The sequence below is a fragment of the Balaenoptera borealis genome (assembly GCF_965194805.1).
Source record: "Balaenoptera borealis genome assembly, chromosome: 12".
In the NCBI taxonomy this organism is placed as follows: Eukaryota; Metazoa; Chordata; class Mammalia; order Artiodactyla; family Balaenopteridae; genus Balaenoptera; species Balaenoptera borealis.
Genome location: NC_138869.1, coordinates 31048458 through 31075509, shown reverse-complemented (window position 1 = coordinate 31075509; position 27052 = coordinate 31048458). Strand labels below are relative to the sequence as shown.

General features: G+C 43.5%; 1 protein-coding gene across 29 annotated transcripts in view; it reads right to left on the bottom strand.

Annotated features, from left to right (window-relative positions):
• The window catches only part of CADPS (calcium dependent secretion activator), a 781950-nt gene that overhangs the window by 255567 nt on the left and 499331 nt on the right, over window positions 1-27052 (bottom strand). For all 29 annotated transcript variants that reach the window (XM_082344670.1, XM_082344669.1, XM_082344650.1 and 26 more), the window contains one exon: window positions 9264-9344. In XM_082344670.1, coding sequence (XP_082200796.1) covers window positions 9264-9344 — 81 coding nt within the window. The remainder of the gene's footprint in view (window positions 1-9263; window positions 9345-27052) is intronic.

Below are 27052 nucleotides of genomic sequence, written 5' to 3'. Positions count from 1 at the left end.
GATGGGGAAATGAGGCTCTATGTTTGGGAAGGCTTTTTGTAATGGTAGTGTGCATACTGGTTAAGAGAGAAGGTTCTGGTCAGTGAATGAGCTTGGCCAAGGCCTCTCATATCTGTGCTTCAGACTCCTCTATGACATGGGGATACCAGGAACACCTTTCTCATAAAGTTGTTGGAGGATTAGGTAGGTTCTCAACTGTAAAATGCTTAAAAGAGAGTTGGGCACATAGTAAACACCGCATAAGCAACAGTTATTTTGTACACATCTTCGAGGGGCTCCCAATTCATAATGATCACCCCACCCAGAGCCCTACCTTGTCGGTACCACCCTCTCCCTCAGTGATGTATCTCTAGCATCCACGTGTTCACTGAGACCCTCACCCCCTTTCCACGGTGGACTGATCGATTGCTCTAGGGGTTGGCCCTTGAACTAAGCGGGGCCAATCAGAAGCCTGACTCTTGAAATTGTGAACGTGAGGGGGTAGTGAGAAAAGCAGAAAGAGGAGATTGGGAGAAAGATTTGAGAGAGAGGTTGACTGGCTGAATGGTTTCCTATTTGGCCATCCTGGAAACACGGAGAACTGTGGAATAGCCACGTTTCCCATCTGAGAAGCAAAGAAAGATGGTTTGCAGAGAAAGAAGAAATAATGAATGGGACACACAGACTCAAGGGAAGGGGGAAAGTCCTGACCACTTGGTGGCCCCTGGCTCCACTCCCTTCCTAGGTCTTGGCTGTACCTTGCCCATGGGCTCTGTGAGACATTCCTTGATCCCTAGAATCAATCCCCTCTTTTAAAAGCTTCCTTGAGTTGGTGCTTCTAATTTGCAATCAAGACACTCTACCCATCTTATAATTCAGAGAACACAGTGAATTATGTATGATGGATGACATCTATCTCCAGGAATTTCTGGTTATGATATTTACAGGAGCTGATGTTCAGCCATATGGGTTGAATTGCACACCCTCAATAAAATTCACTGTGATGCTACAAATAGAAAAATCAGGGCATGCTAAAAGAAGATAAGCATGGGTGCTTTGTTTCAATATCTTTTCAGGAACTAGCCTGTATCTGAGAACTTGATATTTAATTTTTAGTAGATGAGATACTTCTCACTCTTCCTCAGTATTAGCCAGGCTGGTTTAAGCAGAAGTAGAATTTCCTTTTCTTGGAATCCAACTAAACTGAAGGAAAAGCAGTTACACAGTTGACGGTCAGGAAGAAGTAGATCCAGTGGTTTGAACACCCCGAGGATCTCAGTATATTCTGTCTGTTTATCTTTGTATGTATGTTGGCTTCACTCTTTTATCTTCTTTCCCCTACTTTGAAGAATTGAACATGGCTGCAGACATCTTTCTACCACTACAAGACACAGCTCTGTTGGCCTACAGTCCACAGGTTCCAGTGAAGGGGTTCACTGGTTTAGTTGCATCCATTTCTGGACCAATCACTAATGGCCGGGGCAGGCTGGGAGATGTGATTGGTTCCACTTGGGTGAGGAGTCCACTTCCAGGACCAAGTAACTGTGGCAAGGGGGCCACTGGCATTAATGAATATTGCAAAAGAAGACAGTCAATTTCCAGGAGAACAGGAGATAGTAGTGTGCAGATTCTCATAGAAATCCTCCTGAATGTTTAAATATACCCTCCATATACTTTGAAATATACCCTCCATATACTTTGAAATATACCCCCCAAATACTTTGACCAAGATTTACTTTAGTTGCCTACTTCATTGTCCAAGAAAGTCTAGTTCTAAGTTGTCAATAACATCCTATTTGGTATCAAACTACCCAGTGGTGTGGGCCAAGGAAGAGAGTTTTTTTTTGTTGTTGTTGTTGTTTTTAACATCTTTATTGGAGTATAATTGCTTTACAATGGTGTGTTAGTTTCTGCTTTATAACAAAGTGAATCAGTTATACATATACATATGTCCCCATATTTCTTCCCCCTTGCGTCTCCTTCCCTCCCACCCTCCCTATCCCACCCCTCTAGGTGGTCACAAAGCACCGAGCTGATCTCTCTGTGCTATGTGGCTGCTTCCCACTAGCTATCTATTTTACGTTTGGTAGTGTATATATGTCCATGCAACTCTCTCACTTTGTCCCAGCTTACCATTCCCCCTCCCTGTATCCTCAATTCCATTCTCTAGGTCTGCATCTTTATTCTCGTCTTGCCCCTAGGTTCTTCATGACCTTTTTTTAATTTTTTTAAGATTCCATATATATGTGTTAGCATACGGTATTTGTTTTTCTCTTTCTGACTTACTTCACTCTGTATGACAGACTCTAGGTCCATCCACCTCACTACAAATAACTCAGTTTCGTTTCGTTTTATGGCTGAGTAATATTCCATTGTATATATGTGCCACATCTTCTTTATCCATTCATCTGTTGATGGACACTTAGGTTGCTTCCATGTCCTGGCTATTGTAAATAGAGCTGCAATGAACATTTTGGTACATGACTCTTTTTGAGTTATGGTTTTCTCAGGGTATATGCCCAGTAGTGGGATTGCTGGGTCATATGGTAGTTCTATTTTGAGTTTTTTAAGGAACCTCCATACTGTTCTCCATAGTGGCTGTATCAATTTACACTCCCACCAACAGTGCAAGAAGGTTCCCCTTTTCTCCACACCCTCTCCAGCATTCATCGTTCGTAGATTTTTTGATGATGGCCATTCTGACTGGTGTGAGATGGTATCTAATTGTAGTTTTGATTTGCATTTCTCTAATGATTAACGATGTTGAACATCCTTTCATGTGTTTGTTGGCAATCTGTATATCTTCTTTGGAGAAATGTCTATTTAGGTCTCCTGCCCATTTTTGGATTGGGTTGTTTGTTTTTTTGATATTGAGCTGCATGAGTTGCTTGTAAGTTTTGGAGATTAATTCCTTGTCAGTTGCTTCATTTGCAAATATTGTCTCCCATTCTGAAGGCTGTCTTTTCGTCTTGTTTATGGTTTCCTTTGCTGTGCAAAAGCTTTTAAGTTTCATTAGGTCCCATTTGTTTATTTTTGTTTTTATTTCCATTTCTCTAGGAGGTGGGTCAAAAAGGATCTTGTTGTGATTTATGTCATAGAGTGTTCTGCCTACGTTTTCCTCTAAGAGTTTGATAGTGTCTGGCCTTACATTTAGGTCTTTAATCCATTTTGAGTTTATTTTTGTGTATGGTGTTAGGGATTGTTCTAATTTCATTCTTTTACATGTAGCTGTCCAGTTTTCCCAGCACCAATCACTGAAGAGGCTGTCTTTTCTCCACTGTATGTTCTTGTCTCCTTTATCAAAGATAAGGTGACCATATGTGCGTGGGTTTATCTCTGGGCTTTCTATCCTGTTCCATTGATCTCTATTTCTGTTTTTGTGCCAGTACCATACTGTCTTGATGACTGTAGCTTTGTAGTATAGTCTGAAGTCAGGGTGCCTGATTCCTCCAGCTCTGTTTTTCTTTCTCAAGATTGCTTTGGCTATTCGGGGCCTTTTGTGTTTCCATACAAATTGTGAAATTTTTTGTGTGTTTGTATTTTTTACAGATTTTTTCCTGTAATTGATACCTAGTCTCATAGCGTTGTGGTCGGAAAAGATACTTGATACAATTTCAATTTTCTTAAATTTACCAAGGCCTGATTTGTGACCCAAGATATGATCTATCCTGGAGAATGTTCCATGAGCATTTGAGAAGAATGTGTATTCTGTTGCTTTTGGATGGAATGTCCTATAAGTATCAATTAGGTCCATTTTGTTTAATATATCATTTAAAGCTTGTGTTTCCTTATTTATTTTCATTTTGGATGATCTGTCCATTGGTGAAAGTGGGGTGTTAAAGTCCCCTACTATGATTGTGTTACTGTCAATTTCCCCTTTTATGGCTGTTATTATCTGCCTTATGTATTGAGGTGCTCCTATGCTGGGTGCATAAATATTTACAATTGTTATATCTTCTTCTTGGATTGATCCCTTGATCATTATGTAGTGTCCTTTTCTCTTGTAATAGTCTTTGTTTTAAAGTCTATTTTGTCTGATACGAGAATTGCTACTCCAGCTTTCTTTTGATTTCCATTGGCATGGAATATCTTTTTCCATCCCCTCACTTTCAGTCTGTATGTGTCCCTAGGTCTGAAGTGGGTCTCTTGTAGACAGCATATATATGGGTCTTGTTTTTATATCCATTCAGCCAATCTATGTCTTTCGGTGGGAGCATTTAATCCATTTACATTTAAGGTAATTATCGATATATATGTTCCTATTACCATTTTCTTAATTGTTTTGGGTTTCTTGTTGTAGGTCTTTTCCTTCTCTTGTGTTTCCGGCCTAGAGAAGTTCCTTTAGCACTTGCTGTAGAGCTGGTTTGGTGGTGCTGAATTCTCTTAGCTTTTGCTTGTCCATAAAGGTTTTAATTTCTCCGTCGAATCTGAATGAGATCCTTGCTGGGTAGAGTGATCTTGGTTGTAGGTTTTTCTCCTTCATCACTTTAAATATGTCCTGCCACTCCCTTCTGGCTTGCAGAGTTTCTGCTGAAAGATCAGCTGTTAACCTTATGGGGATTCCCTTGTGTGTTATTTGTTGTTTTTCCCTTGCTGCTTTTAATATTTTTCCTTTGTATTTAATTTTTGATAGTTTGATTAATATGTGTCTTGGCATGTTTCTCCTTGGATTTATCCTGTATGGGACTCTCTGTGCTTCCTGGACTTGATTAACTATTTCCTTTCCCATATTAGGCAAGTTTTCAACTATAATCTCTTCAAATATTTTTTCAGCCCCTTTCTTTTTCTCTTCCTCTTCTGGGACCCCTATAATTCGAATGTTGGTGCATTTAATGTTGTCCCAGAGGTCTCTGAGACTGTCCTCAATTCTTTTCATTCTTTTTTCTTTATTCTGCTCTGCAGTAGTTATTTCCACCATTTTATCTTCCAGGTCACTTATCCATTCTGCCTCAGTTATTCTGCTATTGATCTCTTCTAGAGAATTTTAAATTTCATTTATTGTGTTGTTCATCAGTGTTTCTTTGCTCTTTAGTTCTTGTAGGTCCTTGTTAAACATTTCTTGTATTTTCTCCATTCTATTTCAAAGATTTTGGATCATCTTTACATCATTATTCTAAACTCTTTTTCAGGTAGACTGCCTATTTCCTTTTCATTTGTTAGGTCTGGTGGGTTTTTGCTTTGCTCCTTCATCTGCTGTGTGTTTCTCTGTCTTCTCATTTTGCTTAACTTACTGTGTTTGGGGTTTCCTTTTCGCAGGATGCAGGTTCGTAGTTCCCGTTGTTTTTGGTGTCTGTCCCCAGTGGCTAAGGTTGGTTCAGTGGGTTGTGTAGGCTTCCTGGTGGAGGGGACTAGTGCCTGTGTTCTGGTGGATGAGGCTGGATCTTGTCTTTCTGGTGGGCAGGTCCACGTCTGGTGGTGTGTTTTGGGGTGTCTGTGGCCTTATTATGATTTTAGGCAGCCTCTCTGCTAATGGAAGGGGTTGTGTTCCTGTCTTGCTAGTTGTTTGGCATAGGGTGTCCTGCACTGTAGCTTGCTGGTTGTTGAGTGAAGCTGGGTCTTGACGTTGAGATGGAGATCTCTGGGAGATTTTCGCCATTTGATGTCACGTGGAGCTGGGAGGTCTCTTGTGGACCAATGTCCTGAAGTTGGCTCTCCCACCTCAGAGGCACAGCCCTGATGCCTGGCTGGAGCACCAAGAGCCTGTCATCCACACGGCTCAGAATAAAAGGGAGAAAAAAAAGAAAGAAAGAAAGAAAGAAGATAAAATAAAATAAAATAAAGTTATTAAAATAAAAAATAATTATTAAGAAAAAATTTTTAATAAGTAAAAAAAAAAAAAAAAAAGGACAGACAGAACCCTAGGACAATTGGTAAAAGGAAAGCTATACAGACAAAATCACACCCAGAAGCATACACATACACACTCAGAAAAAGAGAAAAAGGGAAAAAAATAAATATATCGCTGCTCCCAAAGTCCACCACCTCAATTTGGGATGATTCATTGTCTATTCAGGTATTCCACAGATGCAGGTACATCAAGTTGATTGTGGAGATTTAATCTGCTGCTTCTGAGGCTGCTGGGAGAGATTTCCATTTCTCTTCTTTGTTCGCACAGCTCCCGGGGTTCAGCTTTGGATTTGGCCCCGCCTCTGCGTGTAGGTCGCCTGAGGGCGTCTGTTCTTTGCTCAGACAGGACGGGGTTAAAGGAGCAGCTGACTAGGGGGCTCTGGCTCACTCAGGCCGAGGGGAGGGAGGGGTACGGATGCGGGGCGAGCCTGCGGCGGCAGAGGCCGGCGTGACGTTGCAGCAGCCTGAGGCGCGCTGTGTGTTCTCCCGGCGAAGTTGTCCCCGGATCACGGGACCCTGGCAGTGGCGAGCTGCAACGGCTCCCGGGAGGGGCGGTGTGGAGAGTGACCTGTGCTGCACACAGGCTTCTTGGTGGCGGCAGCAGCAGCCTTAGCGTCTCACGCCCACCTCTGGGGTCCGTGCTGATAACCGCGGCTCACGCCCATCTCTGGAGCTCGTTTAGGCGGCGCTCTGAATCCCCTCTCCTCGCGCACCAGGAAACAAAGAGGCAAGAAAAAGTCTCTTGCCTCTTTGGCAGCTGCAGACTTTTTCCCGGACTCCCTCCCAGCTAGCCTTGGCGCACTAGCCCCCTTCAGGCTGTGTTCACGCCGCCAACCCCAGTCTTCTCCCTGGGATCCGACCGAAGCCGGAGCCTCAGCTCCCAGCCCCGCCCGCCCCGGCGGGTGAGCAGACAAGCCTCTCCGGCTGGTGAGTGCTGGTCGGCACCGAGCCTCCGTGCGGGAATCTCTCCGCTTTGCCCTCCGCACCCCTGTGGCTGCGCTCTCCTCCGCGGCTCCGAAGCTCCCCCGTCCGCCACCCGCAGTCTCCGCCCGCGAAGGGGCTCCTAGTGTGTGGAAACCTTTCCTCCTTCGCGGCTCCCTCCCACTGGTGCAGGCCCCGTCCCTATTCTTTTGTCTCTGTTTTTTTCTTTTGCCCTACCCGGGTATGTGGGGAGTTTCTTGCCTTTTGGGAGGTCTGAGGTCTTCTGCCAGCTTTCAGTGGGTGTTCTGTAGGCGTTGTTCCACATGTAGATGTATTTCTGATGTATCTGTGGGGAGGAAGGTGATCTCCGCGTCTTACTCTTCCGCCATCTTGAAGCTCCTCGGGAGAGTTCTTTGATCTATTGTTCAGAAACGAGCAACTTGGCGCACTATGTAACGGTTGTTCGCCCATGGTCTTTTAAAAATTAAAATTAGCTTACGCAAGTTTCTAAAATTATTATGTTAAGCCTTAAAGTAAACAAGACAATTAAAATAAAGGTGCCATGAGCTTGTTTTTGAAGTGTGTGTGTAAAATTTTCTTTAAGTGGCACGAATACTTATTAGTTGCGGATATAATAGTTGCCTAAGGGCAGGGCATGGACCAAATGACCTCTATTTTCTGGATAATCTGCTGAGGAGGTGCTGAATTTAGAGAAGTACATTCTGAAGCCTTACTGATCTTTACTCCCACATTAAGCAGGATTTTCGAACATAAGAGCCTTTTACACTACCTTTAGCCGGATAACTACATACTATTTTTAGCCACCAGACTGACCCGACTGTAAACTTTGAAGGTGTCCAAACACAAGATGCAAAACGTTTCACCGCAACTGCTTGAGCACGAAAGGGGATTTTCCTGCTTCTTGGAGTCTCTCTTCGGTTTCTCTTCCAGTAGAATTTGTTTCCACGTGTACAAATCCTGAGACACTTCTTTCCATAGAGAGGAAGGCTGAACACCAAGCTCTACCCTATGCTCCTCCTCCCCCACACCCCGACCCCCATTTTTAAATTTTGCACCTAGGGTGAGCACCTCACCCTGTCCCAGTCCTGATACTTAGACTTGAGTGAAGGGTCCGTTGTAGTCTCTTAACTAGTACCTCTCATGTTCACTCTAGATTTTCCCATCTCTAAAACAAGAATAACTGAAATGCCCTTATGGAACTGTTTGGAGGATGGAATGAGATGGCATATGTAAAGCATGTAACATGCTTGACACAGAGTCAGTACTCAAGAAATGCCACTAGCACGATTACTGTTAATAATAACACAGGTGGTAGAACAGTAAGAATAAGAGATAATGCTTAGGCTCCCAATTCTCAACAGGGAGACATCCCAACCCTAGAGCAATCCCATCTACTGGGAGACTCAGACATGTAAGTGAATAGTCACCATTCAATGAATTGTCATAATAAAGGTTTACACATGGCAAGAAGAAAGCACAAAGTGGGGAGGATGAGCTCAGCTCTTAGAGAAGGGGTTTTCAGTTGAGGACTGAAGGCTGAGTAGGAGAGCTTGCTAAGTGGAGGAGAGGAGAAAGGTCATTCCACATCGAAACACTAGTGGGTACAAAGGCACTGAGGTTGGAAAGGGCCTGGGATATTCAGAGGGAGACATTCTGTATAGCTGGAATGGGGAGTTCTGGTGGGAAAGTTGTGGGAGGTGAAGCCAATAAGGAAGGGTATGGTCTGTGGATTAAGAGCCTTGAATATCATTCTAAAGCAGTGAGATTTTGTTCTGGGGACACTGGAGGATTCTATTGAAGGATTTTGAGGCTCTGCTTTGAGTTGTTCGTGTATGAGGTTTAAAATGATGATTACATGCAGGATGGACAGGAGACAGGGAGGGAGTGAAGCCAGGGATACCCATTAGGAGGCTATTGTAAGATCCAGGCGTGGAAGATGAGGGGCCTGAATCAAAGCACCAGCAGTGGTGCTGGAAACCAGTAAAGGGATCTGACCCACATTTGGGAGGCAGAATCAAGAAGCCAGGGGGCAGACTGAGTGTGGAGTGTTCTGGGGAGGAAGGAGAAATTGACAATGACTGGGAGGTTTCATCCCTAGTAACTGTGTGGAGGCCACGTGAGGAGAAGTCTATGTAGGTGTGTGTACTCGGCGGGAAGAGGACGATAAGGAGTAAGATTTGGAACACATCCAACCTGAAATGCAGGGGACTGGCCACGTGGAAATGCTCGGCAGACAGATGGAAATGTAAGTCTGGGACTCAGAAGAAAGGTGAGGCCGGAGTTTGAGTATTGATTGGAGGATAGGAAATACACGTGCTGTCTCTAGGACACTTGCCCTGAGAAAGAAGGGTTGAGGACCCTACCAGGTGATCATCTCATCTTCCTGAGAAGATAAAATTCTCAGTTTTATCTTTCCACGGCCCTTAATGATCAGTGCGCTTCCAGTGTGGGGCTTTGGCCCGGTCCCCCAGCACATGTCCCCAGAGTTTCCTTACCCTGGCTATTTGGTCTGCCATTTGGAGACGTCCATCCAGCTCTCGTCTGATCTGGGCTGCTTGCTCATCTGGATTGTCCAGCTGCACAAAAGCACAAACGTGGAGACTTTCAGTTTGGGTGACAAAAGCCAAGGAACTCATGACTTTACACCCAGACTACTCTGTGCCCCCATAGACTTATTCCACTAAAACTTAAGAATCGTGTGACACACAAATCCAGTTTGAGGGAAATCCCAATTTAAATCCTTTTAAGGAGAATGTGATGTGGTAGGCAGGCTGTTGCTAAGAAAGACATCTAAATGCACTTGAATAAGAACCACTTCTGAACTTCTAGGCAGCAGTGCTTCTAATGAGGGCCTGATGCAGCACTCCTGTTTTGGGATCCAGCGAAGAAGTGTTTACAGGGCAGACATACAAGGAAGGAGATGGTAATACAACTGTTAGTATCGTACTGAGCAGACATAGTCCGCATCGATAGCGCCTACATGGCATATATCCTGCTGCTCTCCCACCCCTGGGCCGTGGATGATTAGTTAATTATTGCATCCTTTCCCTCTGAGCCCTGAGACCTTTTCAACCAGTACTCCAGATGGCTGCTACCTCTCAGTTGGTGTTGATATCTTATATACACTACTAGGTATAAAATAGATAACTAATGAGAACCTACTGTATAACAAAGGGAACTCCACTCAATGCTCTGTGGTGACCTAAATACGAAGGAAATCCAAAAAGGAGGGGCTATATATATATGTATAGCTGATTCACTCTGCTGTGCAGCAGAAACTAACACAACATTGTAAAGCAACTATACTCTAATAAAAATTAATTTAAAAAATTAAGCAGTAAAGTGGAAGTAGGTGCAAGCCTCCTTCTCCTAACTAATTAAATGCATGCATTAGACACTACACAGAGTATGCTTCAAGGGGAGGCCATCCGTAATCTGCTTGTGAAATTTGCAGTTAGATAGTTACCCACTCAGGTGATTTTTGCCACATCTACATTAAATTTGCATCTGGCTTAAAAAAAAAAAAAAGAAATCTATCTTTGTCTTCTCTGATGGGTAGACAACTCCCTAACTTCTCTAGTGTCAGTTTTCCCATCCATAGAGTGAAGGGGTTGGTTATGTAATCTCCATCATTCCTTTCCCATCTTTCTATAAATCTATGAAACACACTGGCAAACATTTCTACGAAGGTCCATATAATTAACACTCTAGGCTTTGAGGGCCATAATATCTCTGTTGCAATGACTCAAATCTTCCAATGAGGTGTGAAAACAGACACAGACAACATGTACATGAATGATCACTGCTGTGTTCCAATAAAATTTTATGTACAACAGGTGGCAGGCCATAGTTACTGATTCCTGCTCTAGGAATTGAAGTTCTCTCTTTATTTCCAAGCAAGCCTAGCGTTATACTTCAAGCTGTAATTGAGTCTGCTTTGTTCAGTAATTGATAAATTATTTTATTCACAGAAAAGTTTAATAAGAAGGGAACAGTGACATTCAAATGGGATGTGCTCTATTCTTCTTTTCAGAACAGATTAACTCACAACAAAAAGTAGATTAAGAAATATGTGAGTTTTCTAAGTCCCTTTCTCTTAAAAGCCATTTTTATTCAGAAATCTGAAAAGTATGAAATTTTATTCAGAAATTTGAAAATGAAAACCCAGCTCCATACTTAAAAAAGAATCTAATCTATGCTATGAAATGGTATAGAAAATAAGTTATTTCTAATATTATGTAAATAAGAACACTGGACAATTTATGGTCATATTTTTGAAGCATCATGAATAGTCTTCTTGGGTTTGTTATACAAAACATAAACATCTATCTGGCTTTATGCTCTGCATTTTTATCACCCTGTTCAATTCAGGAGTTGCCTTATCTTCTCTTTCCCACAGTTTTGATGAGCAGGACTATTTTCTAGATCATAAAGATGAGATTGTAACTTTTGGTCATATATTCTAAAGTAGCATTTTCAAAAGGGTGTTCTGCTGAACAACACCCTTAGTAGAGACTCCAGAAGAAAGGATCCAGAAGGGCTCCAAAAGAATGGCTAGATAAGTTTGGAAAATGCTGTGTCGAAATGCACAAAGTCTCTGAGAAGCTCAGCAGTAAGGAAATCTGTCAGATTTTGACCAACTCAACTATTATTTAACTTAAATTTTTATTTTTTTGCATAATGCCCAGAGAACATGAGTTGGAAATCCTGTTCTAAATAAATCAAGAGAACCACTGGAGAGCGGTCACACCACTAACCAGTGGTCCCTCCATCACCACTTGCCAATAGGCACACGTGGGAAACATGGTATCCTCAGAGTTGGTTTTAAGCTCCAATGAACTGTTTTTATTCTATTCCCTTGGAAGCCCAAGACTTCTTCATACCCAGGTGCAAACCCACTGGGAACACTCAGAAATACCTTGTTCAAAATACATATGCAAAGAAAACGTCTGACTACTTCACTGAGAAGAAGCAAAATGATTCGGTTAGGGGCTAAAGTTGGGGGGTTCTGTCAGAAGATACGGTGCTCAGAGGTTAAAACTGAAAAGAAAAAACAACCCAACAGAACTATCCCCATTATGAAATTTCTCAGAGGTGTCTGAATTCTCCCACTGGCCTCACCAAATACAATTAGAAACAGCAGATTGTGCCAGCAGTGAAGATGAGCAGGGTAGGTCTACACAAAGCTTCATTCATTGGTTCACTTATTCATTCATCACATTTTTATGGAATGTCTTGCTATGCATGATACTGGAATACAGAAAGGAACAAGACAGACCCAGTTCTTGCCTCCATGGAACTTAAATCTAACAAGAATAGGTATGGCTATTTGAATAATCTGGGCACAAAACAGAGGGGATTAGCATTTATAGATGCCTATTTCAAGACCAGGGACTGTATGACCTATATTAAAGCCTTCTCTAAGGGGTCCCAAGAAATATGTGTTAACGTGCATTCTCCCAGGAAAAGGATTCTGGGGTCAAGAAACACTGCTCCTTCCTGAAAATTTATAATACATATTAGCATAATTAAGATTCGAAGAAATTCTAGAGTAAATCAGCCTGTTTAACTGTGTTTAACTTTGTCTTTGACACAATTTTTTCACTGAAAACAAGTATTTCACCAAGCAGTTTGAGAAATTCCCAAGTAAAACAACTTTATGAGGTATGTACCGCTATTATTCCCATTTTACAGACGAGGACACCAAGTCTCTATAAGGTTCAGGAATGTGGTAAAGTGGCATGAGCCATTTGAAATGGAGTTGGCTCTGCCTCAGACTGGAACTCTTTTCTTCTGCTTTATGTTGACTTTCTTCTTTAGTGTATTGTTTTGGTTTTCTAATTGGCCCTGACAACTAACTCCACACTCCTACGCGGTTCAATTTAATACAAAGAGCCACCACTGAGGGGCAGAGAAATGTCTACCGTCCATTTCCTATCATGACTGATTTCTTCTGGGGAGGCTGTTGCAGTGCCAGAGCCGTCCCTAAGAAATAGCAGTAATGGGTATGCTCTTATCCTGGCTTTGCCACTTAGTAGCTGTGTGACCTTGGGCAAGTTACTTAACCTCTCTGTGCTCAGGCCTCCTCATCTGAATAATCAGGATAATAAGTCTACCTCAAGGCTGTCATGAGGATTCACTGAGACCACAGATATAAAGCTTTCAGCCCAGTGCCTGGCATGCAGCAAACCCTCAGGAAACAGTGGCTGCTGTTTGTGTTATTAGGACAGCCCACGCTGGCTGTATTTCTGACATGGGCCACAATGGGGCATCAAAGATTCAGGTGAGAAAGTGCCAGATGGGCTAGTGTCCCTCACTGGTGTGGATGTGGGGTCTTGGTGTGATAGTCTGTGTCTGGAGAGGAAGGTGATGGGGGCTTCCATCTCTGGATGAATTTCTTTGGCTTCTCAGTGTATCCTACTTTCTCCACGGTCAAGTCCTTTGCTCCGTTAGACTTTAAGTAGCAGGAGTGACCAGAAGGCAGACGCTGCTGTCTGAGAGCTAATGATCTGAAGGGAAGATGGAAAAAGAAATGCAACCGAAGCTCCCTAAAATAGCCTGGTGTGAGAGAGAAGGCCATCCTCCATCAAAAGCCTTGACAGTCCCGCTCTATGAAATCCCCCAAAATAAAGAGAAATCAAGTAATTACCTTTCAACTGCTGGAAAGAAAAGGCCAGAGAGTGAGCTTCTATGGAAACGAGGTTTTGTTTACCTCACTGGTCTTCTCCACTGAGGAAAGGAAAGATCCACTGGCGAACCAGGCCAAAGGCAAACTTTCCCGGGGACAGCTCATTAGGGTTAAAATATGTACATGTGCAAGAAGGCTTTTTACCTAATTAGCCAAATAATCTTCCTACTAGCAGAGGTCAAACACAGGCACTGTGGTTGTTTTGATTTGCCAGTCAAGCAAAGGGAACTATTTCCTTGGGCTCTTCTTTTAAAGTGATGGAGAACTCAGCTCGGTGCTGGGTAAGCGCAGACAGGTATCGCCTAAGCCACAGGTTCAAACCCATCCCGAGGTCTGGGATTCTCATCACTCACAGCTGTGTCCCTTCGGTCAGTGCAGACACGAGAACACAGACCAGCATCGCCGTTGGGCTCGTTTGCCCTGGCAGGAGCACCGCGTGGTGGAGGACCCCGTACGGGGGATTCTGCACCCAGCTATCCCACTCCCTGGTTGCAGGACCTTGTCATGTCTCTTAACCTCTTTGAGCCCCGGTTTCTCCGACTGTAGAGGGGGGACCATTTTTATCTTGCATGGCTATTGAGAGGACTGAATGAGACCATGTGTTTCAAAGGAAGTCAGGCCAACTTGGGTCCAAATCTTGGCTCTGCAATTTCCTTCCTCAAAGGGATCACACAGGTGGCTGAACCTCTCTAAGCCTCAGTTTTCTTGTCTGTAAAATGGGGGAGAACATAAGAGACCTACCTCAGTGTGTTGATAGAAGGATGGAGCGGGATGATTATGTATGCACAGCACCTAGCGTGGTGCTGGCACATAGTAGGTCCTATAGCTTAGCAGCTAGTTTCTAGAATTATCCCTTTTGAGGGTGGGAGCTCATCAGATGTTCACTGCCCTCCCTGTCCTTTGAGATTTATGAAAGAAACCAGGGGAGCCCTGGCATGGACGGGAGGTGCCTGTGTGCTGGTCACGATGTGCCCTTAGCTGGCGGATCTCAGGCCAAAGTCACAACCTCTCTGTCCACAACCCCTTCATGTGATAAATGGCAAACCCAAAGTGATTATGTTCCAGGAGTCTCTGAAAAGCCTAGACGAGCATTTCTCAAAGTTATATTCTGGGGAAGCCTCGTCCCGCAGATCCTCTATGAGAAAGGGTTCTGTGGCCAGATAAAGTCTGCTCCCTCTCTCCCCTTCCTGGAGAAGCCACAAGACACATTAGTGAGAAATCCTCCACAAAGGCAAGCTTGTGTGGGCCCATATTTCCCAAACTTATCTGACCACGTGGGTAATACGTTTGAACACCCCAGCATACTTTGGGCTATGCTCACCGAGGCAATTCTCTCATGTGCTTCATTTCTCTCATGTCCATGGACAGTATTTTGGGGGGAGAGAAGGAGGCAGGTAGGAAGCACCCCCACTATGCAAATAGGTCCATGTCTCAGTGAAAAGGGAACGCCCATCCGGGAACGCCCTGTCTGACCTCTGGGGGGATGGAGACATCATCCCAGGGCCCAGGCATGCAGCCTCGTCATTAGCCCCAAAGCCCTGGGCCTTGACAGTGTGCCTGGGTACCGGCTTTCCCTAGGGATGCCTCAGTTCTCTGGGGCTTACACATTATGATGCTGGGGAGGCGAGTCTAACTCTGGACCCGTCCAAAGTCATCACTGTTACTACCACCAGGTAGCCTGCGATCAAGGAAAGAGAGGACGTGATTCAAATATGCAGAAAAGTGAAATAAACAGGCAGATAACTTGATGCACTGTCTGAGTAACTGTTCTGCTTTCTGAACAAGTCTCTAGGCCTCAGCCTCAAAGCAAATGGACCAAGTTCAGCCTCAGGACTAGACTGACTGTGGCTGGAACGAGATTTAGAGGTGCCGCAGTGACCTCAGGTTGGGGTGGAGGCCCTGCTGAGCCCTGTGGCCCGTCGGACACCACCTCCCCACTCAGTCCGCTGCACAGGGTCCCCCACTGGGGCTTCTGGAAGGGTTTGCTTCCTCCTGCTGCCAGATCTTTGCATACCTTGTCCCCCACACCTGGAACACTCTCCCTTGTCTCCCCCACTGGCTGGTAACCCTAACCCTAACCTCCTTCATCCTTCAGCTTTGCAGCAAAGTCTTTTCTGACCCCTCCGGACTCGGCGAGTTTCTCCTGTCATATGTTCTCCCGGCACTGTGCACCTCTCCTTTATTAGCGTTTATTGCAATTTTAATTTTACATCCACTCATGTGATTGCATGATGTCTACCTACCAGACTGTAAGCTCTGTGAGGGCAGGTGCATGTGATTTCGCTCACCTCTGCATCCCCGGCACCTAGCCTAGCACCAAATACAGAGTGGGCTCTGTTGACTGCCTGGCCAGCTAAAGGACTGAGTTAATTAACTGTGACCCAGAAGGAAAGCGACCCACCCACAGTAACACCATCATCAGTGAGAGAGCTGGGGCCACGTTCCCAACCTGCTCACTTCTATGCTATGTCTTGCTGCTTAGCAGCTGTGTCCTGGGAAGTGCCAGTTTCTGTAAAAACAGGTAAAGACTGAACTTGGCTGGTCTATAACTAGTCACATCACTGATAAAGCATCCTTAATTCCAGACTACGGGGGTCTGAGGCAGGTGGGCCTGTCAGCAGCTGCGGTGCAAGCCACCTGCTGACCTGGGTTTAGCTCCATCTGTTCCCCTCGTTTCCTCTCTACTTCCCAGCCTGGTCCCTCGGTGCCCAGGGATTCACGTCTGAGCAGGAGGTGCGACAGCGGAGGAGGGTAGAGGCGCCTCCCATAAAGCACTCTCACCAGTGGCACGGCCCCCCTTCCCTCCAAAGCCCTGTGTTTTCTGTGGTTGTTTAATTTATTTGGCTGCTCCAGGTCTTAGCTGCAGCATGTGGAATCTTTTTAGTTGCAGCATGCGGGACCTAGTTCCCTGACCAGGAATCGAACCTGCGACCCCTGCACTGGGAGCGCGGAGTCTTAACCACTGGACCCCCAGGGAAGTCCCTGCGCTGTGTTTTTTATCCTCCTTCAGAGACAAACTGCTCCAGGCAATGGTGCCTTCCTGGGGCACCGCAGTCTGGAAAGTTACAGCTGGGACAGTGTCAGTTCCCGATCAGGGGATGTGGGTGCCCGAGCTCCAGCCTCAAGAAGGCACTGAACTTTGGACGTTGTGGCTACGTTACTGCATTCAGGGCCTGGCTGCCGCCTCCAAACTCCTGTCCTGCCGTCTCTACAGCCTGTCTCTCCTTTGTCCACCTCTAGGGTGGAGGCGGTAGAATAGCGTCAGACCTCTCTTGCCTAGGATCAATTGTTGCCTTTCCGCTTTGAAGCCGAGCAACATTGAACAAGTTATTAGATCTCTCCACGTCTTCACTTTTAAGTTTTTCAACTCTCTTAACTCGACAGCGGCAATAATAATGAGAATGCCTCCCTCGTAGGATTGATAAGAGGTTAAATGAGACAGTATGTGTATGATGCTTAGCAAGGTGCCTGGCATGCAGTCACTTTCTGTAAATCTTAGCAGCTATTAGCACGTGGCGTTCCGCAGCACAGATTCTTCACCCTTACACAAATTCTGATTCTAATAACACTTCAAGCGGCAGAACAGTTTTCCCCTGCTTTCAGGTAGGAAACCAAGCTTCAAAGGATGAAGTAGTTTGCCGGTAGTTTCAGAGATAGCTGACCCTGAACAGAGGGGACAATCCTGAGAAAACAGAGCATTGATTTTAGAATCAGAAAACCTTAAGATCACACCCTACCTTTGTCACATACTCACTGTGTGACCAGGGCCAGGGAACTCTACCTCTCTGAGCATCTATACCTGGAGCTCTAAAATAATACCCTCAGAGGACTACTGTAATGATAATCATAACGGACATTTCCACACTCTAGGGGTTCGACATATTGTAGGTTTACTATTACTTCTATTATTATCACTGGGGACGAATCTGATGAAATCTTCAGCCATGCCTCTGATGTAAGTCTTTACTGGGGCTCTTTTCCAAGGTTATTTGTGGAGTTTGATGTCCTGTGCACACACAATTATATTCTGTTTTTATAAAACTCAACCAAGGAGATACCACCCCATTTGTGGAAGAGTTAAAATAAGATCACTAGTGTCTTTCTTTACCATGCCTTATTTTCTCTCCAAGAGAAGACCTTGAATAGGTCAAAGTCTCCATTCTGAAGGATGCACTTCTCCTTGATTGCAAAAGGCAAGGTTTAGCTCTCAGAGTTTGCCAGCCAATGAGAACATCCTCTGCATCCGAGTCACCCATTTTATGTCTTTACTGGCTTCTGGCAATGCAGTAAATATAACCCAGGAGCTCCAAATGCAGTAACTCTCTGAGTGAGCAGCAAATAAATGTATAAAAATACCCTGGATGGAAAACCAATCCATTCCTTTATGATCCTGCAGTGCTCAACCAGCCTTCCCCCATCCCAACCCCAGTCCTGCAATGACCTCCCCTCTGCTTTCCACCATTTCAAATCTGACATACCATCTGGGTATGGTCTGGTTTCAGACATGCTTTCTTTAGAGAAGCCCTCCTTGATTGCTTTGGCCATGTATCAACTTGCTCTTGCAGGCAGCACTGGCCAGTCTAGTATCTCAACCTCCTCTGTGTCACATGTTTCAGATTTCCCTTCCCGCCAGAATAGCTGCGGGGCACAATGGTCAGGAACCTAGGGAACTGGAAACAGACCTGGGCTCAAATCTTTGCTCTGCCATTTACCAGCTCTGTGCCACTGGGCAATATACTCCCTGTGTCTGCCGCTTCATCTGCAAAGTGGGAGTCCTAATAGTAACAATGCCAACAGCAGAGGCTTGTCATGAGAATAAAAGAAGACAGTACTCATAAAGCACTTAGCGTGATGCCTCGAATATGATGTAGGGCCAAACAGTCAAGGTTATGATTTAGTACTATTGAGGCCAGAGACTATGGTTTTTATCCAGCATGAAGGACACAGCTGTGCTTTTTACGGATCATCTTAATGGTCTTCACAGCTGGGGCTGGGAGATGGTCCAATTCACCTGCACTATCCTGAAGACACAGAACCTTAAGCCACTCAGAGAAGAGGATGGGCACTGTTTTTCAGGGTGGCAGTGTGGCCGCTGAAGCTCAGGTTATGGAAGAAGCAGGTGGTTTTGTGCTTGGGACTCGGTTGATTTATTCCTTCTTAACTATGAAGTCACATCTTCAATATCTCTTGAATCCATCTATTCTGTTTATGCACTTCCCTAGGGGAGGCCGCCACTGTCTCCAGGGTGGAGCGCTGACCCGTTTACCGGCATCCTCTCTGACACAGCAGTTCTCAACCTGGCTGTACATTAGAATCATCTGGGGTACATGAAAGACAATCCTGATACCCAGACTGCATCCAGACCAACTAAATCGGACATTTGGGTTGGGGCCCAGGCGTCAGTTTTTGTTTGTTTGTTTTAATTGTTCAGGTGATTCCAATGTGCAATGAAGATTGAGAACCTTTACCAAAAGTCAGTGGTTCTCAAACTATGGTGAGACTCGACCAGAGAACTTGTTAAAACACAGAGTTGTCGGCCTCATCCCTGGAGAGTTTTGATTCAGTAGGTCTGGGGTGAGAACCAAGAATGTGCCCTTCCTGGGTGATGCTGATGCTGAGAACCACACTCTGAGTGCAAGGACAGAATCCATGCTCCGCGGTGCACTCTGCTCCTTTCTGGAATGTGCATATGCGGATGGACCTGGAGATTATCATACTAAGTGAAGTAAGTCAGACGAAGACAAATATCATATGATATCGCTTATATGCAGAATCTAAAAAAAAATAATACAAATGAACTTACTTACAAAACAGAAACAGACTCACGGACTTAGAAAACAGATTTATGGTTACCAAAGGGGAAAGGTGGGGGGGGGGGGGATATAAATTGGGATTTTGGGATTGACATATACTCATTACTATTTTTAAAATAGATAACCATCAAGGACCTACTGTATAGCACAGGGAACTGTGCTCAATATTCTGTAATAACCTACATGGGAAAAGAATTCAAAAAAAATAGATACATGTATATGTATAATTGAATCACTTTGCTGTACACCTGAAACTAACACAACATCGTTAATCAACTATACTCCAATATAAAATAAAAATTTTTTAAAAGAAACCTGAGGGAGCATTGCCATCTGGCTCCTGCACAGCTTTCCAGCCTTTTCTCCCACTGCTTTGTCTTGCCCTCCAGACCCAGGCCGTCCTGTGATGCTTCTAGGTTCCCAAACATGACATATTTGTTCGTGGCCCCAGGCCAATGCTCCTGCTCTGCCTTCCTCTGCCATCTTCATCTCACTGACACTTACTCATTAACCCAACTCCCAGCAGCCTCAACGTTGCTTCCTTAGGATTCTTCTTGGCCCCAGCCAAGGTCACTTCCTCAAGGTCCCGACAACATCTTGAACCTCCTGTTTTATCACTCTCATTACATGTGCATTATTTGCTCCAGTTCCTGTTCTCTGAAAGACTATAAATGCCTTGATGACAGGGACCATGTCTGTCCAGTTCACTATAAAATCTCCAGAGACTGATGCATGGTAGGTGTGTAAGAAGTATTTGCAGAATTAACTTTGAGATGGAGATAATAATGTCCACTTGGCAGGGTAGTTTTGATGAATTAACGAGACAAGTTTATTGAAGCACTTAGTGTGGTGTCTGACACTTAACAGGTGCTCAAATCATGACCTAAATAGAAATCTGAATGCACATGGTTTAAACTTACTGAATCCTTGTTGAATGTATAACTGAAATTGTTAAGGGACAGAATAACTGACTAAGGTGGTGTCAGTAACAGAGGTCTGAACCAATTAAGCCCTGGGAGCACAGTTTCCTCATCTGGAAACTGGGAGTATTAATACTCAACTCAACATTTTAAAAATATTCATTAAACACCTGTCTTATATCAAGCATTGTACTATGAGATGTGAAAGTAGAACAAACATAGAACTAGTCTTCTATGAGTTTATGGTCCACATGAGAGCCAACGTATATTGAATACTGAGTATATACTATGGCCTGGCATCGTACTGAATTTTCATTCATTGTCATGTTTAATCCTTGAGATTATTACTATCACTCTTACAGTCAACACCACTTTACAGATGAGAAAAGTGAGGCTCAGAGGGATCACAGTAACATCTCAAAGAAGTGGGAGAACTGGGATATGAATTCAGTTCTGTCTGAATCCAGAGTGTAAGCTTTTAACCAGCTTACTGTCACAACACTCAGTGGGGATAACCTCCACGATTTTTTCAAAACCAAAAAAGAAGGGTTACCCTCCAATTAGTAAACTATTACACAAATGTAAATTATTTTTATTGTCATTAATTTTGAATTTAGTTTTTACTAATTTCTGAAATTCTGTTCAGGCAGCTGATTTGATGAAAAATGATCACTTCAAAATGAGCCACAAGAGATCTTTGACATGAATATGATAGGAAAGAAAATGACTTTTTGTGCTGTTGAATCATTTTGATATCTCAAAAGCTTTGAATCATAGTGAAAAGCAATTTATAACTGGCAAAGATAATGCACTCAACAGGAAATCCAGAAAACATCCAATGATACCTAAAATACCTCTATACACTAATAAAACCAAATGCTTTTGCTAAAAATGCCCACTATTTTAAGAGGAAGTGAACTTCATTTTCAAACATCGATAATGCAGTATAAAAGTTATTCACAAGGTCAAAATGAAATCCAGTTTTCCAGCTTCTGCAATTATGGATTTAGTGAATATGTATGTGCATGCAGGTGAGTGTGTGTGTGTGCACCCATGTGTGTATGTGCACTTGTATAACAGAGATCTCAAGCAGTAGGAAACATCCAGAGCTCTCAATCGTAGAGCCCGTCAATTAAAATTGAGGTGAAGTAGTATAATTTCCAGGGCATGTGAGAACTGTCACATGCACCTCTCTTTCCTTTGAGTAGCATGTCACAAATACAGATATGCTTAATTTGTAGTCCCAGGCTGATCATTATACAAGTTCCTGGTAGAAACTGGGTCTATTCATAAGTCTACCCACATATATCATTATCTCCTTTTGCCTGCCCTGAAGAGTGTGTGTCTACCTTGGTGATACGATTGTTCAAAGCCAAAAATATTTATAAAGGGTGTGTTTCACCTTGATTAAGACCTGTCAAAGGAACAGTTAGTTCCTGCTATCAAATCCATAACTAAGTAGATATATTATTATTTATTAGTTATTTAAAAAGCGTCTGTGGGCAAGAGGAAGAGGCAGTATTAAAAAGGAGTGAGGTTCCAAACTTTCCAACAGATAGGAGAAAAGAAATGACCAAAAATCCTCACCCAAATTACACTGTCAGCATTTACTGACAGCTTCCTGCTTGCAATAATCTGTATCACGTGCTAAAGATGAGCAAAGGCATCAGGGTATCATCTACTCTAACACATGTGATATACTGCCATACTGAAAATATATAAGTAAATACTGAAAAAGTAAACTCGAAAAGGGGAACAAATTCATCAGGAGAGCCTAATTTATTCCAGGGTAACAAATTAACCCTGAAATCTCATTGTTGTCTTAAGACAACAATGGTTTAGTTCTTGCTCACCCTACATGCCCAATGTGGATTATGGGGGACCCTGTTCCACAAAGTTACTCAGGGATCCAGGCAGATGGAAGCACCACTATTTTGTGACTCTGCCATCTCAACATGTGGCTTCCAGGCTCACTGTGACAGGGAAACACAGAGCATGGACTACTCATAGCCCGTTTGCTGGAACCAGTCACATGGTCCTAACCTAATTGCAAGGGAAGCTAGAAAATGTAAAAGAAGACATAAAATATTTTGTATTGCTGTTTCTGCCACAAAAAGCTACTATGGATTCTAGTTAAAGTGCTTATAATATAAAGTCTATCTTGAATATCTGGAAATTGTTTGATTCTCTATTTTACCTGACCTGTGTGGACAATTCTACATTGTTTCAAATTAATGCGATTGAATTTTGTGAAACACAATTAAATTTGCATTGTGAAAGGCAAATATGGCTGTGGTTTAGAGGAGGGAAATTAAAGAAGTACTCTTCTCTGAGAGAGAAAACTGCAAGTAAACAGTATTTTAACCAGTATAAATTAAAACATTATTGACTGAAATACACAATTCTGGCCCTGAAGAGGTTCAAATCAAGATGGCCCTAGGGTCTCATAATCTAATTTATTTCTAATGACTCAAAATCGACAGGCTAATACTTTGAGTGGTAGACCACCATCGACACAGATGATTTCTCGTCTCTTGAAATTTTATTTGCGCTTAAGATGCAAGACTAATCCTCTGTGAAACAGTTTTTAAGATTAGATAGTCCATTTGCTGATGTTGGCCTTTCACATTTGCAAAAACACCTAAGTTGAAATTGCCTAGCAAAGGGAATGCTTTTTAGGTCTTTTAGAGAAAAAATTTCTAGCGATTGTAGCAAATTTCTCCCCACCTCACAGATTACTGTAAAATCTCAAAGGAAACAAAAATTTAGTCAGGGACCTCATTTAAATACCTTTTAAAAAGGAACAAGGAAAATAAATTCATATGGGGTTTGTGTTTTTAAAAAGCAACGCCAAATATATGTATCAGGTCAATGCCCTGTCCTTTTTATGCTAGCATTCCTGGACACAGAATTGATTTGCAAGACGATGCCTTTCAGCAAGATGTTTACTGTATTCTAAAGCAGAGTGGAAAAATACATTTTTGAGAAATGCTTTTAACATGAAGCAAAACTCAAATGATTTTCAAATGAATAGCTCTGCTAGTGCCTGACACAAAGTAGGTGTTCAGGGGCTTCCCTGGTGGCGCAGTGGTTGAGAATCTGCCTGCCAATGCAGGGGACACGGGTTCGAGCCCTGGTCTGGGAAGATCCCACGTGCCGCAGAGCAACTAGGCCCGTGAGCCACAACTACTGAGCCTGCGCGTCTGGAGCCTGTGCTCCTCAACAAGAGAGGCCGCGATGGTGAGAGGCCCGCGCACCGCGATGAAGTGTGGCCCCCGCTTGCCGCAACTAGAGAAAGCCCTCGCACAGAAACGAAGACCCAACACAGCCAAAAATAATAAAAATAAATAAATAAAACATAAATTCGGCTATAAAAAAAAAAAAAACTGAATCACTTTAAAAAAAAAAAAGTAGGTGTTCAATATATATTTATTGAGTGATTGCCTATAAATATTTTATCTTCCATGTAACAGGGAACCCTCAGTATTCTAAGCTGATCTATGTGTTTTAAAATTAAAAAATTATTCTCTATGAGATGATTGGATCAGCTGCCTTGTCATTTTATTTGAGTAAAAAAATGGAGAGGTTGAATAGCACAGTGAAGATAGCCAATATTTTATAACAACTATAAATAGAGTATAACCTTTAAAAATTGTAAATCACTATGTTTTATACCTGAAACTTATGTAATATTGCAAGTCAACTATACCTCAATAAATTTTTTTTAATTAAAATAACAGTCTAAATATTCCATTTTCATGATTTGGAGTAAAGAATATGTTTTTACAAATCTACTGCTTTGTTTTCTCTAAAATAAGCACCTTTCTAAAAATTAACAAAACAAAAAAAGAAAGGGCGAGATCTAAAAGTATATGGTTTGGAGAAAATGAGATACTTAAATAGATATGAAAATCCTTCAAAAAGTTGAAGGGACTGTACAGAGATTATCGTTGTCGCTGTTGATAGGGTTTTACCTCCTTTTCAGTTCTGCAGGTATTTTGCTGACGTTTTAGCAAAATGTGTGCTCCTCTAATTTCTTACTGTGAAATTCTGCCTTAGTGATATTAAATCACGGTGCCACAGGCCTCTGCTGGTTTCAGATGGTGCTTAATGGATTCTGTCTCTACACTTTGACATGTGCAGTTGAGTTGGAAAATGGCTGATTAAAAAATTTAGAGTCAACATATGCAGCCAGCCTGCACAGAACAAGATAACACCTGGGTGACAGCCTGTGGCTTTGATGTAGGACAGTTGGAAGGGATCCTAGGCAGCTGATAGGAAGTCAGACGGCAGCGCCCGACAAGGAAAAAATTCTGAAAGATTCATAAGCTTCCTTATCGTTAATAATTAATCTCCAAGCCAACAAGCTCTGGCAGTTTATACTGGCCAGCACTAGGGAACAGCCAAGGATTGGAGCTATACCTCCCTCTGCAAACCTTTCTGAAGCAATTAAGTTCATGGCAACTTTAAGTTTCTTTTCAGAAAAGCAAGGCTACAGAAAATCGGGAGACAATCGTCAGCATAAACCATGATATTAGCCATCTTAACGTATAAGATGAAGGTATCAAGTCTCTCCTTAACCACAAGCTCCTGAAAAATGGTTTAGATTTGCTTCTTAATTAGGCAGAGGTGGTTGGGGGGCAGTATTTTGCTCCCCAGGGGACATTTGGTAAAGCTTGGAGACATGTTTGGTTGCCACAATTGAAGGAGAGAGTGCTACTAGCACCTAGGGTGTAAGAGGCCAAGAACGCTGCTAAACATCCTACAATGCACAGGACAGGCCCGACAACAAAGACTCATCCAGCCCAAAATGTCAATAGTGCTAAGGTTGAGAAGCCCTCCTGTAGATGCTGACCTCGGGCAAGCAAGCTGTTTGCCCTGACAACATTTGATTTTGGGGGCAAAGAGAACACAGCTAAACTGACATGGAGGCTTAACTTCATCGTGTTAATCCTCTAGCTGTTAAACTCTTCCCAGTATGACCAGCCGGGCTGAGATCTGAAATAATTTGAGGAAAGAGAGATAAGAACGGGAATTTTGGCAGTTCAGACTGCGGTTAAAAAAATGTGTTCCAGAAGATGCCAGGCTTGCAAAAGAAATCCCGGCAGGTATTTGTGGAACCCTGCTTGAGACGTTCTTGCATTGCAGTGTGTGTAAGACAGGGCCGGGGGGCGCGGAGTGGGTGTCAACCACTGGAAGGTTGAACGAGAGTGTTCCAAGTTTATCAGCCCCAGTGTGTCCTGTGCATGTTCTTACCACAGGCTTCCTTGTTCCAGGAGAAACCTGCAGCAGGGTCCCCAGAAGCACACTACCTTCTCGAGCATTCTATCAAGTGTCCGGTGATCGTAACATACTCACAAACCAGAACCCCAGCCTGTTGCTCAGAGGGAAAGGGCGACCCAAACATACAACCACCTCTCCTTGATTTAAAAGCCCGAGATGCTTCCCAGAACCCAAGAAGTAGAAAACCTGAGATAGGATGGAAGCATGGGTAAGGAGGACCATATCTAGGTAGGTGATCCTTCAGTCCCTTTAATCTAACTCACTTTAAGATATAAGTGGAAAAAAACCCATTTCTTTTCCAGTCAGGCAAAAGATTTTGCCCTCCTTCCTCACTAAATTCCATTTTTGGTTATCCTTTTAGGTTTCCCAATGTCACTACTTCATAAAGAAGAAAAAAAAATTAATGCTTGATTCTAACATCTGTGTTTCTGGAGATTCTTCCACTGTAATGAGAAACCACACTAATCTTGTACAGAAGAAAGAGCTTGCAATGAATTCATTTTACCAAAGAACATCTTAAGCCAGTTTCTCTTCTTTGATAAGCCTCGCAGTGAGTGGGAAGTTGAGATTCTGGGGCCCGGGCTTATATTAGCCATCCCTTGTCAAAGTTTTCTTGAAGCATAAATGTATGCATAGTTTTACATATAATTTCTATGTGAACAAAGCTGCAAATAAGACACATGTTGACCCAACGGAACGTCTGCCATGGGGTGCTGATGGGGACTGTTTCTGTTGTTCAGGAATTGGAGACACGAGTGTTAGGGAAATATCCACGCCCTCCAGGGCTTATGAAGACCTGTCCAGCCTGACTTGCTACCCTGCTCATCCTTCCGAAACCCTCCCCACCATCTTTGTCCCCATGACTACGGAAGCAGAAGACTGGGAAAGGAGAGGAGAGGGAACAATCAGAAAGAAAGAACTATCAGGGTTCCTGGGACATTGGTCTAGGGCATTGCGATGGTTCGTCTTTATGCTCCCTGGGGAGCTACCTGCTACTTATCCTTGAAGAAAATAACTTGGAGATATTGGGGTGCCTGTTAGAAAAGCGTCATCTCATTTTTCCTGTCGGATGTCTGCCTTGCAACCAACTGGCTGATCTATGTCTAGTTAGGAAGATCTAAAACACAAAGAGAACTGGAGGAAGACGGCAGGGTGGTGGTAGGGTGCACCCGTGGACTATTTTGACTACGACTGTCTGGTGTGGCAAAGATGCATGGGATTCTTACAGACCACGTGCACACAGAGAAAGGTAGCTGAGCTAGAGCCATCTTGCTGTAATCTGGTCCTAGAGTGTCCCATGCTGGTGCAGGGAACCCCAGCAGTGGGAGGCTCTGGAATGGAGTAGCGGGGGTAGGAAGTGAGGTGTGGTTGGGAGACGGGGAGCTTCTGAAGAAGGTCTCCCTCGTGAAAACACATCTCTGCATGCCTAGGATCTCCCAGGCTCCAGAGCCCGCCTCGGATGTGCTGTTGCCCTGTCTAGAATGCTCCTCCCGCTCTCTACCCTAAGGCGATCCCTGCCAGCTCTCCTCTGTAGGGCAGGCTTCCCACCACATCCTGTCATTCAGACTCCTTTCCCAAAG